Consider the following 21149-nt stretch of genomic DNA (forward strand, 5'->3'; position numbering starts at 1 on the left):
ACCGTTCTGGAGTGCTTTCGTTTTAAAACAAAAGTGTAGGAAGAAGTTGAAACTTGCACTTTAATTGCCCTGAACTGACCGTTCCCCTAAACAGCAGGCACATGTATTTTGGGGTTTGCATTGTGTGTGGGAGGGGGTGTGGCGATGGGGTTTATGGGGAGCATTGCAGGCCAGTAGGGAACATAACTCCACTACTTCTTTTCGTACACGTCGACCACTGCACGAAGTGCAGTGTTCTGCGTGACTTGTAATCTGTTTACGTTTTTTTCTGATGTACCTGCTAGTAAAGCGTTGCAATAGTCTAATTTAGCACCAATAGTTGCTCTAGCTATTGATAGACAATTGGGTTTGGATAGGTATGGTTTTATGGCGTTTATGAGCTTGGTGGTGTGTGCGGATGAGGATGTGATAGCACTGACCTGTCTAGTCATGGATAGTGTGGAGTCTATGTAGACCCCCAGGGTCTTGACAGATGCCGACACAGGGATGATAGTATTGTCAATGGTAAAGTTGGCGTACAGTTTATCAGCTTTGACTAGAGTATTTTTTTGACCTACTATAATTATTTCGGTCTCATCCCCATTGAGGCAAAGGCCATTGACCAGCATCCAGACCTGGATGGTGGAGTAAATTGTGTGAAGTGCCTCGGCGTCTTTGTGGTATGAGCCAGAGAGAGGTAAGAGTACCTGCGTATCGTCAGCGTAATTCGTGTACACGATACCAAATGAGTCGAGCTTGTCGAAGAGAGGCTTCGTGAACAAGTTGTATAAAGTGGGTGCTGTGCAAGAGCCCTGTGGGACTCCGCAGTGGATGGTGGTAGGGGTAGCGTTTGCTATGTTTGAGAATACCTTCATTGCTCTGCCTTCAAGGAAGGAGGTGATCCAGAGAGATGCTTCTTTAGAGAAGTTAGCTGAGTGAGTAAGTTGGGATGTGAGGGTATTGTGGTCCACCAGGTCAAAAAAAGCCAAGAGGTCTAGGAGTAACAATAGGGCTGGCTTGCCTTGGTCCATGATTTGGGTAATCTGATTCTTTAAGTCCACCAGGGCTGTTTCAGTGCTGTGTCCTTTTCGGAAACCAGATTGCCTAGTCCCGAGGATAGAGTGGCTTTCCAGGAAGTGTTGGATTTGGCTATGGGCAGCTTTGTCCAATATCTTAAGGAGGAAGGGCACAGTGGTTATGGGTCGGTAGTTATTAGGTTGTAGAGGGTCGAGAGTAGGCTTTTTTAGAAGGGGGCGGACCCAGGCCTCTTTGAAGCTGTCTGGGATAATGCCTGTTCTGAAGGAAGCATTAATGAAGGCCATCAGGAGCGGTTTTGTAACGGTCTGGGCAGTCCTTGATGAGCTTAGGAGGACATATGTCCCCTTTACACGTAGAGGGTTTGAGGTTTTTGAGGAGGTTCATTACGTCTAATTCAGTGATGTCACTGAAGGTGAAAACGGGTTTAGTGGAGTTAGTTGAGGCGGGAGTTGAATTGGTTTGCTTAGGCCTAAGGTGAAGAGGTAGGGCTTTACAGTGATCCTGGATTTTTTTTTTGAAGGAGATCACTTTTGTTTAGCATGGCTGATTGAATACTGGCACACTAGACTTCATCTCTGACAATTTTTTCTGGAGTGGTGGGTGGCAATATGAGCTCGTTGAAGATAGTGAAAATTTCCTTTGAGTGTGATTTGGCATTGGAAATGCGTGCATTAAATGCCTTGGCTTTGGCTTTGGTGATGGTTGCTTTGTATTGGTGGGAGATTAAGTTAAAGCTGTTTTTGGCACTGTCACTTGGGTTAGTTTGTCAGTTTTTTAATGCCTCTCTTTTGCAGGAGCGCAGGGACTGTAGTTGTTCGGTGAACCAGGAATTGGAGTGTAAGGATTTCTTTTCTTTTTTGCATTCATGGTTTTAGTGAGAGTAGCTCTGTAGATCTCTGCTGGGGTATTAGGATCATTGGAGAAAGGGGGGGCTAGCTCAGGGATGTTAAGGTAAGGGTGGAGGTTATCCTCATTGAGCTTCTTGGAGCTTCTCACTTGAGCCGCGGGGGCAGGGGTGATTGTGGCTTTCGGTGATGGGTAGAGTGAATTCAATACAGTTGTGATCAGTCCATGGCATGGCTGCATTGGAGGTGATAGTGGTGAGGCAATTATGGTCTATGTGCCAGTCTAGGGTGCGGCCTTTGGAATGCGTATGATTCAATACTTTTTGTGTGAATCCTAAGTTACTAAGTTCCTTAGTGAGGGTATCAGCAGCTTTATCTTTCGAATCATTGAATCCTAAGTTTAGGTCTCCAAGTAGAAGGGTCTTGGTGGAGCTTTTGATGTTGTTGCTAAGTAGGTGGATAAGGTGTCCCTGAAAGTCTAAGGGGAGACCTTGGGGGCTGTATAGCACATGAATGTTGAAGGTACTTTTGGGGGACAGTGCAAGCTTAGCAGACAGAATGTCTGAGTTGCTAGTCCAGGGGTGACAGATAAGTCGAAAAGGGAGGCTCTCTTTCAAAATGAGGTCTACTCCGCCTCCCAGGCGGGCTGATCTGTCTTGTCTGAAGATGGTAAAGCCTAGTGGGAGTGCGAGAGCAACAGCAGGGGCGGAGGCTTCATGTAACCACGTTTCTGTGATGGCAAGGAGGTCAATGTTATTGTTGGTTATGAGGCTGTGAATTTCTAATGCATGAGCTGGGAGGGAGCGACCATTTAAGAGAGCACATTTGATATGTGGTGTGGGTGTGTATTTGGTGTTTGTGATGGTGGGGGTGGAGTCTGGGTCTGGTGTGGCAGCTCTAGTAGAAGGGAGGGTCCTCCTGGGATTGGTGTGTGAATGTTTGAGTGTGATAGAATGTTCGATGTGGTGGGTGTACCTGTAGATGGAGCGGGAGCCTCATCTAGTATTTCTAGATGCCGTCAGGATTGGGACGAAGGCTGTGTTCTAGAGGTAGAGTGCAAGCTCTGAGTCTGTCAAGTCTGCACAATGTGCTGAGGCATGGTGGTGGAGAGGATGTTGCTGCATGAGAGAGGTAAGACTGTTGTGAGGTAATAGAAGTGTGCATGGCAGTAAGTGCCGGGGAGCCGAAAAGATGTTCAAGGGTGTTCGTTGCGGAGAACTTAGTGTAGTGTAATGGGAGAGAATGAAAAGTGTGAAAAGGAGAGTAAGCAGAGTAGTAGTGGTAAGAGAGTGGGAGGTAAGGACCTAGCTGGTGTCTTTGAGCATCATTGTGTGCGTTGGTCAGAGACCGCATGTGGTAATAGTGACCATGTAATGAGATAAGTATAGGCAATTGTTTTAGTATGAATAACAGTATGCAGTTAGCAATCGGCACATAGAGCATATTGAGCAATTGATAATGAGATATTAGGGGAATGACTGCAATTGGACACAATAGCTGCAGTGCGTGGATGCAAAATTGAAACACATTGGGCAAGTGACTGCAAGGTAGGTAGGTCACTCCAAAATATTAGGCTAATTCACTTCAATACATTTGGCTAATCCAGTGAGGTAGGCTAGATCGCTCCGAAATATTAGGCTAATTCGTTTCAATACATTTGGCTAGTCCAACAAAATGTAAATAGTAGGCCAGTGAGCAGGGCGGTGCACACGAGTAGGCTAGTTCCGAGTTTAAACACTGTTCCAGTGGGCAAGGCGCGCACAGGTAGGCTAGCTCCGCATGAATGCAGTATGCTAGTAACAGGGTTCATAGGAGTAGGCAAGTTCACATTTAGACAGTAGGCTCACACAGGTAGGCTAGTTTAGGTTTAAACAATGTGCCAGCGGGCAAGGCACGCACAGATAGGCTAGCTCAGCATGTAGCTCGTAGTATGCAAAGGGTATCAGGCTAAGCATAGCGTGCAAGCACTGTAAATTAGTAGCATGAATCGGAACACAGGCAAATCTGCAGGTCTTATTATGCATAGGTGCAAGGTTAAACAGGTAGCTCAGGCACTGTGGGTTAACTGGAGTTAACGAAGCTTACCATGTCGAGTGAAATTTCACGGTATGTTACATGGAAGGATGCAGGATCAGTCGGCGTCTGTGGTGGGTAAGGGGTAATAGTTTGTGGTAGAAGGGAGTCTTGGTAGCTGATGTTGCTGACGGGCACAGACAGGGAGGGCCTTGTGCTAGGGGGCCTTCGGTGAGGGAGGACCGGCTTCCGGCTTTTTTCTTGCCTTTCCTTTTTACTTGCTCTCATTGCGTCACTCCTCAGCTCCATTCTCATGTCTTTCCTTTCCTCTCTTTTCAATCCTTCGCCCCTCTTCACCAGTCTCACCCCTTTATTTCCGTTTCTTCCATCTCTCCTCCTTCTCTTCCATTCCTTCACCCCTCTTCAGCATTCTCAGCCTTGTCCTTCCTCACCTTCCATTGCTCCACATCCTTCTCTCATTCTTACCCCTGTCTTTCCTTTTCTCTCCTCTTTTCAATCTTTCGCTCCTCTTCACCAGTCTCACCCCATATATCCTCTCATTCCATCTCTCCTTTCCACCTTCTTTTCCCCTTCTTCTCTATTGCCACCCATCTTTTCTTTCCTCTCCTCCGCTCTCATTCCTTCAACCCTCTTCTCCATTCTAACCTTCGACTTTCCTCTCCTCCTTTCCTCTTACCTAATTCCTCTCATTCATTCTTCTGTGACATCATCGTTTTCTGTCACGTTCTTGTGTTTCTTTCCTCCTTTTCATTCTCTTTCCACACTTTAATCCCCAATGTCGTCACCCCTCAACTCTGTTGTGTCCCTATCTTTCCTTCCCTTATTTTCTCTCTCACGTTACCTTTTCTCGATTTCATTTGAATATTTTACCACTTGTGTTTCTCACTCTCTTGTCCTCTCCTACTTTTCAGTTCAAGCTCACTTGTTACTCTACTTTTTTTCCTGCCCGCCCCCTCACCTTACTTCATCCCCTTGTTCCTTTCTCTGTTCTCGCACCTTTGGTTTCACTCCTTGAACAGACCTGGTTTATTTATTTATTTACACATTGTTTGTCGGATACACGTATCCGATAAACAATGCATAAATACATTAAACACGTTGTGCGCAGAGCTGGAACAGACCACTACGCAGTTTATTTATTTATTTATGCATTGGTTGTCGGATACAAATATCCGACAAACAATGCCTAAATAAATAAATAAACCAGGTCTGTTCAATTGTAGGCTTGGTTCTCGAATCTGCAGCGCACAGCCCCCAGGTTCCCGAAGGGTCAAAGAAGCCTCAGTGACCTGGGGAGCGGTTGCGGGCATGATTCTGCCCATAGGCAACAAAGGAACTGTAACTTCGTCTCCTGGCCCCTCGTGAGGGGTCAGGAGAGGAAGTTACAGTTTGGAGACGCCACAGTGTGTTTCCTGCAGGCAGCTGTGACTGACAGAAGTGTCAGCCAGCCACAGCATCGCTTAGCGCAATGCTGTGGCTGGCTGGTACTCCTGTCAATCACAGCTGCCTGACTCAATCATGGTGGCGGGCTCATCTCCCGTCGCGGCTGTGGCCGTGGCGGGATAATGACCCGCCATGGCATGGTGGAACCGGGGGGGCCTGTCTCAGCCTCACTTTTTGGAGACTGCCGGGGCTCTTAAAGCACTGAGTAGTCAGTCCACCCTATTGTTGCCTGATCAGCGTGTGAGGCAACTACTGTGTGTTAATACCATTTACACTGTGTGGGACTCCTCATTCTACGATTCTTACTCAATGAGATTGCTCGTACACTACAAACCCACCCTGTTCTTTGCCTCTCCCCTTAGGATCCAGATGCCCCCAGCCACGGTCGTCAGCATACAGTCACGCCCCGGTAAGTGTCTTCTAAAGAAGTGAATCTAGTTCCTTAAGTCACGGTTGCGCTTCCTCATTCTCTACATGCAGTATGTTGGATGCGCAGTTGTAACCATTTCTCCTCCTCATCCTCCTGATCTTTTCTCAATGGCAGCTTTTCCAGGTCCTGCATCGGAGTGGGGTGGGTCTGCAACACCGCAGTCGAACCAGCAACGAAAGAAGCGCTCCCAAAGTATGCTGATCAAACCGCAGTACAAGCGATATTGAGGGTTTGGGGAGAAATGAGGTTGCCCCAGACTGCTGTGGCACTTGCAGGATGATGCCTAACAACATGTCGGTTTACATTTGTTCCTTAACACAAGTATATACACAACTGGAGTGGCCCGAGGCTAGTGATTGACTTCTACTCAACGCTAACTGAGCAGAAGAAAAGGTGCCTTGAACTCACGAAGCCACCGACCATCACAGAACATCTCCTACTGCAGATCTTCCTGACCAGAATGGGACAATGGCTCTAGTAGCTGTAATGTGCTTGATGCTGCTCGTCTGCTGTCACTCATCATCGGTTTGTTGTATACCCTCGCATCCCTTTCACTTCCAGCTGCAAACCCTTTCTCCTTTCCCATTTCCTTGTGTGATGATCACCTTTTACTCCTCAATTGTCTCTGTCTGTTTTTGTTCTGACTGTCCCACTTGCTCCTCCCCGTTGCCTTGTCATCTTTCTCTGTCTTCCACGTGTTTTGTACAACTTCCCAATTTCTGCACCTGAATCTCTCATCACCCAATTTACTTTCTACATGTCTAGATTGGTATTGTCCAATTTGACCACATCTCTTGTTTACCTAATTCGGTAGGTCAAATGGTACACTTTAATTAAAAAAAATGGTTATGGGGTGGGTTAAGGGAATAGGTTGAGGTGGGGGGAAGTTCGGGGGTGTGCAGGGGTTCTCCCTTTGCATTATGGGGGTTGCGTGGGGTCTCCCTCCGCAGTAGGACCACAAAAAAAAGGTACAAAAAATTAGGTCAAAGGGGCAGTAGGTCATGTTTTTTAGGTCAAACAACCCATATCCTCTAGATTACCTCTCCTTCCTTCAGTGTATCCTTGTCAGAGTCCCCGGCGAACATGTCTTTCTCCCATTGCAGTGCTTGCCATCCCATCTCCTGGTTTAATGACCATTGACAAATGGTTCTCTTGCTGCCCGTACTCTCACCGTCCCCAACCATTTAGAATTATTTGCTGTAGAGCTGAAGACATGTTGGACAACAGCACTGACCCCGGCTTCTGCATGTCAATATCTGTTACTGACCACACACGTGCATTGACTGAGCACATGCATGCTTTGCCTAAGCACACTTGCGCATTGTCTTTTGGAGTCTTTCCTTTTCTGGGCAACCTGTATCTCAGGAACACTCTTCAGACATGCATGTCAGTGAAACGACATTGCCATGCAGGTCCCATGCAACCTCTATGCCTCCACCACTTAAGCATTGTGTGTATGAAGACAGGACAGCCTTTTCCCAACAGGGTCATCCTGTCACAACCTATCTTGAGGTTCACCTGATACTATTCTAGGTCTGAACAGCCAATTTACAGTAAGCATTCCAATGTGCAGGGTCTCAGCAGTGCCTCCAATGTCTAGGACCTTATGTACACAAACATGACATGTCACATCATAATGCACAAACAAACCAACCAATAGGCCTGTTGGGCAAAACGTGTTACCTCTCTTGCGCCCAAATCTGTATCGTGAAAACACCCTTAAGAGGGGAACTGACTATTTTCTAACCTGGAAATCTAGATCCATATTCCTGCAAAGACCCTGGACATCTTTTTGTGCAAGTGTGCTGTCCCTAGCAAGCCTGTTACACCATCTTTATTAAAACAAACTCTATTTTCTACAGGAACGGGCAAGGAGTAGTAGTGCATGTGTTCCTATTGACCTCTGTCTGTTGTTTTATTATTATTATTTATATGTCTTACTATGATTTAGTATATTAACTGGGTGGTTCTTGGCACAGAGCAACAAGTGGGAAAGGACCCTCACTTGAAGATATTCAATCCCTCTGATGTAACTAGGTGTGTATTTATGCCTTACACACCCTTGAATGTCGTCAACCGGTTTCGGTGGGATATGACTAATCTGTACCACCTTCTAAAGAACAGAGGGTTCAGTTTGCACTCTTGAACCACCTCGATTGTCCGTTCAATTGCCAGAAATAAAATTCCACAGCATAATGTCTTTGTGCCCTGGAAGGTGCAGACCCAGAGTGTTATTTCACTGGGAAAAACAACTTAAGTGTTGTCTTAGTATGCATCAAGGAACAGCCATGTTCTTTCACTTTTTCAGGTTCCTTTACTTGTGTGTCCACATGAGTGTCTTAATTCCTGGTCTTCTTGTACCGGCTCCAGGTTAGAAAATAGATAATCAGTTCCACACATCATAACGCACATCGCAAAGTGGCCAACTAGAAAGAAAAGCTTTCTAAACATTGCTTGGGTATGTTCTTACTCAAAAGGTAAGGTAGATACATTATATACAGATTATAAAGTCTCCCACGGGTCAGAATAGCAACACAGACTAAAACATGAAGCACAACATCTCTGCCATCAGAATGCAGCTGCGACCTATGACAAAAATGCAGTCTAGCTGGACACATAAGGAAGCGCGTGGAGGCCATACTAATGGCGATGGAGGCTCTATATAATGACAAACGACTGCTACTACTACAAATCTAGATGAACTAATTAAGATCATCCTAGACCTAAGTGAGTATCAATCAGTGTGTCGAGATGTCAGGACAAGCTCTGAGAACTACCTGCCTGTCCTGATCAGTTGGAAGAAAAGTGGGTGACTATAGCACCCTTTTGTCTTTTAATACACCGGCTTTTAGCTTTACTATTCTTCTGCATTCCAGTACCTCGAAATTGCTCACACATTTTGGAATCCAGTTCCTCGCCTGGTAGCATCCACCAACACCGAGTGTTCACGCTGATTTATAATGGGCAATATAAATGATACAAAGTATTACGCTATTGTTTATGTACCATGTCACAGTTTGAGAGAGCTGGATATGCATTCCATCTCTGTAAGCATGAAACACAGCTTTATTTCATGGCTGGAAACTACTCATAGGATATGCCGAACCTAGACACAAGGTGCCTAATCCCCAAAATGCTACTTGCCTGTACTAAGTGCAAACACAGTTAAGGAAAGGGTCAAATTATGCATGACTGATTCACAAACAATGTGTGTGTTTGGGTGTGTGTGAGCGTGCGTATCTCTTGAGAAGAACATTTGGGGACCCTCTATGGGCCCATACACATTATTCGTGCACACACCTGTAGTCCTAGGAGGTGCTGTTCAATAATGGTACGGAACATGGATTGTCTCCCCTTGTGGCACATCCACGCTGCAGACATTGCGTAGTGCAGATCTGCAACTAGGCATTTGAGACGCGACCCTCAAAATGGCCACTTCCGCTCCACTCCTACCCCAACCTCCCTAGGCCAATGCCGTCCAAAACAAAGCAATTGAACTGTCTCCAATACAGCGCCATGCCTATCTCAGTACCACATTTTGTCAATGCAATTAACATGTGCTATTCAATCTGAAATTGTCGCCAAAATGCTAGAGCATTACTGCACTTGGACAACTGTCAACATTGGCCTGGGCACCCCTCTTCTCTGATGTGGGCTAGCCTTGTTATAATTAGCAGCTAAAGTAAGTTGTGGAGAAAACTGCAGGCAGAATTGTGTATGTTTATGTTTATGAATTTGTAACGCGCCTTAGGCTCAAAGGAAAACGGGCTTGCACATAACAAGAACAAACCACACAACATAAAACCCTGTAAACCACTACACAGAAGTAATGCATAAAACATCAAACATGCAATTGATAAACTAAGATACAATCATGAAAACTGAAAAAGATAGAACAAATGAAACGGTAAAACCGATCAAACCATGCCAGGTAAGAGCATAAGCCCATAGTCAGCAGGATAACACGGATACATACCACCCCCCAAGCCATCCAAGTAAAAAGAAAAGTCTTAGGAGATCTCTTAAAGGAGAACAGTGAGGAGTCTGGTCTTAAGGATGAAGGCAACTCGTCCCAGAGGGACAGGGCAATACAGTTAAAAGAACATGTACCTGCCCACTCCAACTGCACCCGGGGCACAGTAAGCAGGTTGCCATGACTTGATCTCAACAAACGTGTGCGTTCTTTCACCTGCAGCCTTCTTTTCAGATAGGCTGGACTATTACCAAAAATGCATTTGTTTGTAATCGAAAGAACCCTGAAATTCAGCTGCTCTTTCTCAGGAAGCCAATCCAACGCTCTCCGCGTAGGGGATATATGTGCTCTTCGATTAAGGAGCAAAACAATCCTCACAGCACTATTCTGAAGAACTTGAAGTTCTGTAATGTTTCTTAGAGTAGTACCTACAAGAAGACTGCCACAATAATCAATTTCTGCTCCAATTATAGTGTAAGCATGTGCAGCACAATTGTCATTGGAAATAATAGGTCTAATGCGGCAGAGCAACTTCAAATAATATGATGAAGAGATCACTGCATTCACATGGTCTTTCATAGAAAGAGTAGAATCAAAATGGACACCCAGGATTTTGACCTTTGAGAGAACAGAGATACAACAGCTCGCAATAATAACATTCTTATACACATCGGGTAACCTGGCAAGCCTTTGTTGCGAGCCGACTAAGCGAAGTTCAGTTTTAGAATCATTACAATCTAGACCATTATATGCCATCCAGCTTTGGATAAAATCAAAGATGGCATTTAATCTCACAGAATCCACAGAATAATCTCCAGAAAGTTGGAGCAGGATTTGTTTATCATCTGCATAGTTTGTGTTAAGAATGTCCCGGTCATCTAAGAAATCAAATAAAGGCTTTGTTAAAATATGAAAAAGGTGTGGGCCTCAGACATGACTCCTGCGGAACCCCACATGAGTGCTCAGCAGGAGAAGCCATGGATGCAACACAGGGTGGGCCTTACAGGGCCCACTGTGCTGAAATATATCTGTTGGAGGATGTGCAACAGCGACTGACTTCATGGAGTACACATGATGCACCGCAGCCACATCAAGCACCTGGTTTCTTAGGAGATACGATCACTTCCAGATGACTGATGGTACAGTGGATACTCTGAGTGCGTCATAGCATGTTAGGGACCCTGAACTTTCTATGCCTGTATAAGTAGCTCACCGCTCTATCTGTTCTGTGTGTTGTATGAAGAGACAGAACATGCTACTTCTCAGGACCACAGAAGGTTGCCACCCGCATAAATAAAGGAGAGACAACCTATGACTTCACGTTTAGGTCCAGCATTGCTGACACCCATTGGGCCAGCTCCTGCTTTGTGAAACCCAGGCTTGCAACCAGAAGAGAAGGCACAATGCAGTCCTTCTAATGGAAGGATCCAGCACCATCCACTCACTCGTTTGTCCGCAGTGCATCGCTCAAGCCCTGACCAGGAATGGGGAGGATATGTAGTCTGGCACCATGGCACCGCAGGGGTGTTGCTAGCAGTGTGTCCCCGTTCCCACCTTTCCTTTCATAATTTAGACTCTGGGTGAAAGAAGTTAGATAATGCTTTGTACCTGTCACCACAGCCAACTTGGCTGGTGATCCTGCCTATGAAGAATTCCTAAAAATGTATCCAGAGATTGTAGCGTGAATACAAGTTCTCTTCTGTTGGGTTTACGGGACAAGCTGCCTACTGTACAGGAAGCAAACATGCTCCTGTCCGCCCTTAGCTCTATCCATCTACATGCAGGCTCAGTACTGACCGGGTGAGAGTTATACATGGCCAGAGAGGAGGTCACCTGACCACAGGCATAGGCATCATTAGAGGAGCTATGCTGCAAGGATCTTTTGGAGGCAGTGCACAGCTAGGTCATGAGCCCCGAAGTGATCCGCTGGCATCCAGTGCACTATGAAAGACATTCTGTACACGTAGGCACCTAAAACGAGTGTAGGAAAGGACCTCTCAGTTAAGGATAACTCCTCCATTTAACATTTGGACCAAAACTGTACTTTGCAATACTTTGGTACTGCCACCCCCCTCACTGTCCAATCACCTCTTTACTTAGAATTGACCCAAAATAAAATATTTAAGACTGGAGACCGAGGATCTGACTTAAGAAATACAAGCATTGGTCACTGCATTGAAATGCGTTATGCAGTTGCTATCCTCTATCTGCTAATCTACAGACTCGTTCCCCTAGAGAACTGCGAACGAACATATTCTTGAACAAAGCTACATTGAAACTTCACATTGACTGCCAAAATGGGCAGTTGTCCCCAAGCACTGTATCTGAAAGGCTCAACTTTAGGTTGTCCGCCAGTGGGCCACATTTTAGATATTGGTAAGATAATAAAAAGGGGACTGGGAGGAAGCAATCTGTCAGATGACAGGAAGTGTTGATAGCAACGTTTCCTGTCACAGGAAGTCGTAAGTTGCGGCAATTGCCTGTGCGCCTCGTTATGCAGAATCATGACACAAATAGGGCAGTGTCTACAGTATGGCTGTATTACACATACAGAAAGTTTGTTACAATAAAACCGATTTGCAGAATTAGCTTTGTCTTATGGAGTAAAATCCAGACTATAAACCCTTGCTAGAAGTCCCTTATCTGATGAAATACAACTGGCGGACAGGCTTTCTACATTTTTGCAGTTCCAAGTTATGTTCTAATTCAAAGAAGAACCTACAAACCCCATTGTTTCTATGTATTTTCAAACTCTTTGTGATTATGTTTTCAATTGTTTCTAGGTTTGTATTTTTAATGCACTTATAAGTAACTAGGAGTGTAACATATTATCATTATTAAGTGTTACAATATTATTTCCATTTGACATATCTTGTGATGTATTTTAGGTATACTTAGACGTGCAGGTGTGAGACAAGGTACTGTCTAAAAAATACAGTGACACACCAATATTATTTATTAGCACATGGAAATCATTATTGACCTCTCAGCCAATCAGATTGTTTATATTGCAGTCAATAACAACTGGTATTGACTGCACTCTGAACAGTCAGTCTTCAGAAGCAGACAGGGAACCACCAATGCAATTTCCAGGCAAAATGTTGTTTTAAAAAGACACTTCCTCCATGGTAAAACCTCGTTCTTTGCTGCAAAATGGTATTTAACACACAAAATAGAAAGATAACATATTGGAAAATGCTTTAACTTTCTAATAGGGAAAATGTTTACTTTTACATGAAACCTAATGCATGCTGATGTTCCAGTTCAACCAAGTTACAATTAAAATGCTTAATTGATGAAAACAACCATGTTATTTAATTACTACAAAATAAAAACACATTTTATTTAATAATTGTCTGTTTACTCACTCTTTAGGCAGCATTGTTTACTTGACCATGAACACTCCAAAACATGTCTTGCTACTACCATGTGCTAATAGCATTTTAGACCTTGGGAGGGGTCATTATCACTTGGGATAATAATCCTCCTCAAATGTATGGCCTGATGCAAAAACTTGGTGGCAGGTCATTAATCCACGGTGACGACCCCACCCTGAGTCTATAAAGCTAGATTAAAGATAAGATGTGACACAAATACACATTTGGAAACAGCCAGTGGCTTTGTTTTTATTTTTTGTAACCTGTTTTGCTCTTTGTGGATAATTTTTCCACTGGAGGTGAAGGCGGATTTCTAGATACTTCCAGAAGCTGTGTTTCCATTGGAAGCCTGATCAATGCACTGTCCTTGCAGCTGTGCTCTTATTGGATAGCTGTTTTGTGTTTCCTGAAGCATTGTTTCCATTGGATGTATACTCACTATGTGCTTCTTTCTAGCAGTGTTCCTATTGGACACCTGTTCCCTGTATGGTGCCTAACAGCTGGGTTCTCATTGGATGCCTGACTACTATATGCTTCCAAATACAAGCGTTTTGTTTAGTTTTCTGATCCATGTATGCTTCTAGCATCTATGTTCCGACTGGATGCTTGATCCCTAAACTATACCTTCTTATATATAATGATAGTGTTATCATTATTTTTTATTTATTAACATTATTATTATTAAAAATACTAATACATAGTAATAGTATTTGGTTTGTGTTTAGCAACGCATACTGGCGCAAGTGGTTTCAGGGCGCTTTGATAAACAGGTGTTACAATTACCAATTACTACCCACAATTGTGATACTCAATTTACAGCCTCAGAAGTATGGAGGCATCCCAAGAGCAGTGTTTGCTTTAGATTTGTGATCCATGCATGCCTTCTAATAGTCTTTTTTTTTACCAATTGGCTGCCGATCCCTAAATAGTATGCACTTTATAAATATCAATAATAATAAAAATAATAACATTTGGCGCTTTGTATAGCACTGCATACTAGAGGTAGCGGTTTCAGAGCGTTTTGATAAATGGGTGTTACAGCTACCAATTATTACCCTCCATTGTGGTATTGAAATGGCAACTTGAGAAGGATGATGTGAGTGCAATTCCTCTTCAGGGGCTGAGTGCTAAGCAGAGAGCGATCCATTTGTCCCTATCACTGGTTGGTGGTCAATGGGCATCTTCTGTGGGCCAAATGGCTTCTCGGAGCTCGGTCCGGGCTCTATAAATAGTCCAATTATAATAATAAAAAGTAGAGAGGAATGCACATGTGTCATTTCCCGCTGAGCGCGCTTCCTGTTCTGCCTGCTTTCTCTCTCTGCCCACCCCAACCCCCGATTGGGCCCAGGCCCGGGTTGGAACACCTCTTGGGTGTAATCACTGTTTCTGTGCTCAGCTCTGCATTTCCATCCTGCTGCCGGAGCACTAGGTAAGGGCCTGAAATCTTCTGAGCTGTGTGTCCTTTTTTTGGTGCTTCACTATTCTAAATTAACATCTTTTGAATTTAACATCTGCTGCACCGTGGCCTGTGCATAGGATAGCCCTTTCCCCATGAGCCCTCTTCCTGTTCTCCCTGCTCCCTACCGCTGCCCACCCCGATCCCTGATTGGGCCCAGGCCCGGTTTGGAACACCACTTGGGTGTAATCAGCATTCTGTGCTCAGCGCAGCATTTCCATCCTGGTGCCAGAGCACTAGGTAAGAGCCTGAAATCTTCCAAGCTGTAACTTTTTTTTGTTTGGTGCTTCACTGTTCTAAATGAACATTTATTGAATTTAACATCTGCACCTCGTGGCATGTGCATAGGATAGCCCCTTCCCCCTGAGCCCTCTTCCTATTCTCCCTGCTCCCTTCCCCTGCCTGCCCCTGAACCCTGATTGGGTCCTAGGCCTCATTTAACTGGAGCCCTCAGGGCAGCCCCACTGTCCGTTACAGCCTGTGCGGCTAAGGGCCCAGAGGCAAAGGGCAGCTCTTGCAGTAGCAGCTGCAGATTGTGTTTGCCAGTGTGCGCCAGTAGAGCCTGCAGTGCAGCCGATAACCAGCAACAAATGACTAGGTAAGCAACGTGAGGGCAGGGGGAGCACTTATTACTGCTCCATTTTGAACTGTCCCAACTCTCTTACTACTTCTATGTGATTGTACTCTGCTGCACATCACCCACAGTTATATGTTATCCATATCTGTTACTTAGGCAAATTATCTTAGTTAGCCATATCAGGCTCTTTTCCCTCTATCTAGAAGAATCGAATCTGGGTGTTTTGCATTTGCCGCTGTGTTTTGAAATGTAGGCTTTTTTCCACTAGCTAGGCAGCTCGAATCTGGGTGTTTTTGCATTTGCTGTATTGTTTTGCAATTTAAGCTTTTCTCCCCTCTATCTAGGAAACTTGAATCTGGGTGTTTTGCATCTAGGAAACTCGAATCTGGGTGTTTTGTATTTGCTGTTGTGTTTTAAAATGTAGGCTTTTTCCCACTCTCTCTAGGAAATTTGAATCCGGGTGTTTTGCATCTAGGAAACTCAAATCTGGTGTTTTTGTATTTGCTGTTGTGTTTTGAAATGTAGGTTTTTTCCCCTCTATCAAGGAAACTTGAATCTGGGTGCTTTGCATCTCGAAAACTCGAATCTAGATGTGTTACATTCGCTGTTGTGTTCCTCCAGCACCGTGCTCCCAGCTCTAGGTCCTCCACCACCTACTGAATGCAGCCTGAGCTGCACTCTAGAGTTCCGCTGTGCTGCGAGTGAAACAACTGCATAACTAAGTCTCCACATAGTAGGTTTCCAGCAGCTGGTGAAGGAAGGATAGCAAAGGATCAAGTCCCATGGCCTTTTTGCTGAGCTGGCCCTCCGCCTGCCGCAGGACTCTCTTCACTGGTCTGGACTTCCTTTCTCGTGTATCTGATTCATTTGTGCCTGGCTTGCTGCTAGGCTACCAGGTGAGTTTGTGGTTCATTGTGCAGTTTCTCCCTCCCTCTATTTCTCTCCCTGCCATCTCTCTGCTCTCTCCCTCCATGGTGCTTTCCATCTCCCCTATCTTATCTAACTGCTACTCTATCACCTATCCTATCTGTCTTTTCGAAGACTGAAAGGAAGAAGTTCAAGAAAGATCTCCTGGTCTCCAATCCAGGCCTACCCATCGCTGACACCTATGCAAACCCTTCTTCCAGGCAGACTGTAACTGACATCCTCTTTGTTGTTCCCTCCCTGGACTTTTGGATTCCCCATATGGTCTCAGTGCTCTACCCTTTCTCTTCTTCACCCATTAATGGTGGAACCCAATAGGAAGTACTTTTGGCATATTTCCCACCCTCTAGGGGCATCATTAATGTCTACCTGTCATGGCGCATGGCTCTCAACCCAACCCCCTCCTTCTTGATAGGCACCTTGCATCTCTCAAAAACGTCCTCCCTTCTCCTGCTGCTCCTTCCTCTACCACTCCTCTGACCCCTTCGCCACCACTGACAGGCATACCACATTCCCGTACCCCTCTTTCAAATGTGGCAACCAGCTCCACTTAGTTACCCTCAACTCTCACTCTGCCATTAAACACTGCTCTGACATCTGCCACCTCCTTGAAAACTTCGACCTTGACGTCCTTGCTCTAACCTAGACGTGGTTCATGGCCAGCTCTGTCACTATTTCTGACATACTCCTCTGGAGGGTTACAAGATCCTCTCTAAGCCCAGGCCTAATTGGTCTGGGGGCGAGGTGGCCCTGATCATCCGTGAATGGGACCCTGCTACTATCATACTCACTCAGTCCTACTCTTCCTTTGAACGCCTTGTCTGCATGCTTGGTATCTCTCTAATCCTCTTGCTGACTCTTGCCACCATCTACAGGACCCCTGGTCCGGTCTCCCTCATTAACTCAGAGTGGGATGAACTCTCACCTTCTCTCCTGGCCTCCACCTCCAAGATTCTCTTCCTTTGAGACTTGACTCCACCTTGACTCCCCTGATGCTGCCTCTGGACTCTTCCGCAGCCTCTGTGACTCTCTTTCCCTCACCATTTTGCCCTCCAGATCGACACACTCAGCCAGACACACCATGGATGCTCTCATCTCATCAGAAAGCCCCATCTCCAACCCTCTCACTACACCTCTCTCCTGGCCTTATCATGCTCTCCTGTCCTCTCACCTGGATATCGTTTCCCCCGGCTAAGCCTCTGCCTGCACTGCCGGTCTCCTTCATCATTCAACCGATGAAGCAAGTCTCAGTTGCTGCTTTTGTCACCACTTTCACCCCCCACCCCCACTCCGGCCACTGACTCTCACACTAACACAGTCCTTGCTAACCTCTCCAACACTCTGGACATCCTTGCCTCTGCCCTGAGGATCTGCATGAAGTCTGCCTCTAAGCACAACAGCTGGTATGATTTCGACCTAGCCTCTATGAAACGCAAGTGCAGAGCTGCTGAGCGGAAGTGGCAGGCTTCAAGCACATCCACTGACAGACTTGCCTGCCGCCTGCTCCAAAGGCAGTACAGGCTCTCCATCCTCTCAAAGAAAAAGGCCTATACCATAGCCCGCATCTCTGTGGCAACTATCAACACAGCTGAACTGTTCAAAATTGGCAAAGAACTCGCCAATACTACTGCAGTCTCCACTTCTCTTCTGCCATGCTTGACCATCTGCACTACACTGGCCTCTCACTTCATAACCAAAAACTCAGGACATCCTGTCCTCACTCGCCTCTACACCCCTCCCTTCTCCCTCACCCGCTCTCAGGCCCCTCTTGGTCCCCCTCTACCCTTCCCTCCTACTTTCCTCTGTCTGCCCATATCACCGGATGTGTCTCTAGACAAGTCCTCTCTATGAAAGTCTCTTCCAAACAGGTGCTTTCCTGTTCCTCCAGAACTATCAAGCACAACATTACCTCCCTTGCTCTAGCCTTGGCTGATTTCTGCATACACTCCTTTGCCACTAGCTCTTTCCCGTTACTCCTCAAGCACTCCCCTGTGTACCCTCTCCTCAAAATGCCTTCTGCTGACCCCTCCTGCCCTGCTAACTACCGCCCTATCTCCATTACCCCATCCCTGGGCAAACTCTTCGAGAAGCTGGTCATCTCCCAGCTGATCCACCACACTGAATCTGTTGGTTGTCTCCACGCCCACCAATCTGGCTTCAGAGCAGCCAGAGGCATGGAAACTACACTCCTGAACACCCATGTAGACTTGCTCTCAAATCTCGATTCCAACTCTCCTTCCATTCTGATCCTCCTTGACCTTTCCTCTGCCTTTGATATAATCATGCCACTCATATAAATCGTCTCTGTGATACCGTTGGCATCACGGACCTGGCACTGGACTGCTTGACCTCCTTTCTCTCTGACCGACCATCCCAGGTGCAACTGGGCCCTTTTCTCTCGTCCATCACACTCTCCACCAGCAGCGTCCCTGAGGGCTCTATCCTCTCTACGTGGCTTTTCAACATCTATCTCGCCCTTCTAGCCCCTTTGATCTTTGCCTTCTCTCCTCACTTCCAGTGTTATGCGGACGACACGTAGCTCTCTTTCAAGCTTCCCTCCACTGCCTCCTCTTCTTCCTTTCTCATTCCTGATTGTCTGACTGCTATTCAAGCATGGTGTGCTGCTAACAATCTCTGCCGTAATGCCAGTAAGACTGAGATCCTTCTCATTGGGACCCCAATTCCCTCCTACTCTCTGACCGCCGCCCTCCATGGGGCCCCTCCCTCTCCCTCTTGTGAGGCAAAAAACCTTGGTGTCTTCTTCGACTCCTCTCACTCCTTCTCTCCTCACATGACAGACCTTGCCAAGAAGACCCGCTTTCAACTGCACCTCCTCAGAGGCATTCTCCCTTTCCTCACCTTCCCCCAGAGCTCTCCAGGCTGGACTACTGCAGCAGCTGCAATCTGCCTATATCCTCCCTTCGTCCCCTTCAACTAATCCAGAATAGGACTGCAAGACTTATCCTTGGCCTCAAACCCAGGGACCGCATCTCTCCAGTCCTAAAATCTCTCTACTGGCTTCCGGTTGCTGCAAGGATCAAGTTCAAGACATCCACAAGGCGTTTCCACATCATCCACAAGGCATTTTGGGGCCTGGGACTCTGGTACATCCAACTATCTCTCCCTAAAAACCTCCCTGCTAGAGCCCTTTCGAGTCTTCTAGCTCCAACTCTCTGCAGATCAGATGCTTTTCCAAGCAGAGTGGGGGTAGATCTCTCGCTTCCGCAGGAGCCTCCCCCTTGAAGGGTCTCCTTGCCACTCTTAGCATTGAGACGGATCTCCTTAAGTTCCGTAAGCTTCTCAAGACCCTCCTTTTCTCTTCTTCCTTCGCTCTCCCCTCCCCTGCTAATGTCCCCCTCTGCCGCATTTGACTGGCTGCCTGGTTCCTTCTGTTTCACACTGGGACCAGGCCCTCCTTGCCCAGCCTACCCCAGCACCTCAGTCTCACCTGACCACCCCCTCACCTAACCTGCACTTGCCCTGCCGGCCTCCCTCCCCCTACAGTAGCCTGGCTGGACCTGCACCCCTACTGAGCCCATCCAGCCCCATCGTCGCACTAAGCATGTGGACCTTCATTCCCCTGCACTCTCCCTCTGGAGTGACACTTCTCCACCTGGCCTCCCCTTAGCACTCACCTTGCCCAGCGGCCTTTCTGCCTTCCGCCTCCCCCCTCAGCACTTGCACGCTCTCCAACCCGACCTGCAATTCCTTTCCCCCCTTTAGCATTTGCAGTTTCCGCTCTGTCCTGCACTTCAGACGAATGACACAAGACCTAATAGGGCAGTTTTGTTATTCTTCATCCCACCCTTCTTCATCCCGCCCCCTCTCCCACTTTTGTCTTGTTGCGCCTTGAAACACCATTCACTGTAAAGGCACATTATAAATACCCAATAAATAAAATGAATTAAAAACAATAATAACTTGGTAAATTGGTAAAGGAATGACAGGCCTAGTTGACGAATTTTGCGGGAAATGCTAGGAGGAGTTACATGTACTTGCCAACTCTACTGATTTAGGCAGTAGGCGGGCTACTGCTTTTAAAGCAGTCCTACTGCCTACAGATGTGGGTGACATATCCTACTGCTTTTTACAGGGGCAGGTAATTTATGTGACTCCAAGGCAGGCTGCTTGAGACCTGCCCAGGACAAAGCATGCAACACATTAGTTAGTCTGTCTGTGGGGTGGGCGGGTAAGTGATTACTTTGAGTGATGGGCTCAGACCAATCCAGTGACCTGACAGCTACATGACTTTTCCCTGCACTCTGGCCGGGACAGGCCTTAGGTGAACCACAAGTGAAGGCAAGTGGCAGAGCGTGCCACCATCACACATCAACTGCATATCAGACTGCGGAGGGTATCAGTCTCCATGTTGTTCAGTTATTTATCTTGCACTGCAGGAATAAATATGTATTGACCTGGCTGCTGAGCAGTGGCAAACGTTGCCTACCAGCTCTGTGTGATTACCTTCTGTGAAGGTAGGTAATTGCTGTTAACTTACATTCAGAATTATACATTTGTAACATTTGAACATCTTTCCATCTTGTGCTGTTGGATGGGTTGTGTATTTTAGAACGATCCAGTGGTGCCAACAATGTATGTTTTGTATTTTCCTGTGATGTAATTGTTATGCAAAGCATTAGTTTTGAAACTTGAAAAATCCTACATCTTTTTGGCCACAAATGTTGGCAAGTAAGGTTACAGCCCACCTCGGAGTCATGATACAACCGACTGACCATCAGTTGGATACTCTCACAGCTCACCCTTAACGTGGACTATTCTTGTGGCCCTGGGATTGCCGCTCTGCTACTCCGGATCTCCTGCTGCTAAGAGTACAAGGAGTTCATTGTTCCCTCGCTGACTCTGGGGTGATGTTGGCAAGTAAGGTTACAGCCCACCTCGGAGTCATGATACAACCGAATGACCATCAGTTGGATACTCTCACAGCTCACCCTTAACGTGGACTATTCTTGTGGCCCTGGGGTTGCCGCTCTGCTACTCCGGATCTCCTGCTGCTAAGAGTACAAGGAGTTCATTGTTCCCTCGCTGACTCTGGGGTGATGTCACCATTAATCC

The 21149-nt window shown here is 46.3% G+C and overlaps 1 protein-coding gene across 1 annotated transcript in view; it reads left to right on the forward strand.

Annotated features, from left to right (window-relative positions):
* LOC138582393 (keratin, type II cytoskeletal 80-like) overlaps positions 1 to 13094 on the forward strand; it is a 179855-nt gene extending 166761 nt beyond the window's left edge. Inside the window, exons 8-9 of the mRNA XM_069653659.1 lie at positions 5702 to 5748; positions 5884 to 13094. Of these exons, the coding sequence (XP_069509760.1) occupies positions 5702 to 5748; positions 5884 to 5996 (160 nt within the window). The 3' untranslated portion in view covers positions 5997 to 13094. The remainder of the gene's footprint in view (positions 1 to 5701; positions 5749 to 5883) is intronic.
* The last annotated feature ends 8055 nt before the right edge of the window (positions 13095 to 21149 follow it).

This window comes from Ambystoma mexicanum, chromosome 3q (assembly GCF_040938575.1).
Source record: "Ambystoma mexicanum isolate Mex_15411 chromosome 3q, UKY_AmexF1_1, whole genome shotgun sequence".
Classification (NCBI taxonomy): domain Eukaryota; kingdom Metazoa; phylum Chordata; class Amphibia; order Caudata; family Ambystomatidae; genus Ambystoma; species Ambystoma mexicanum.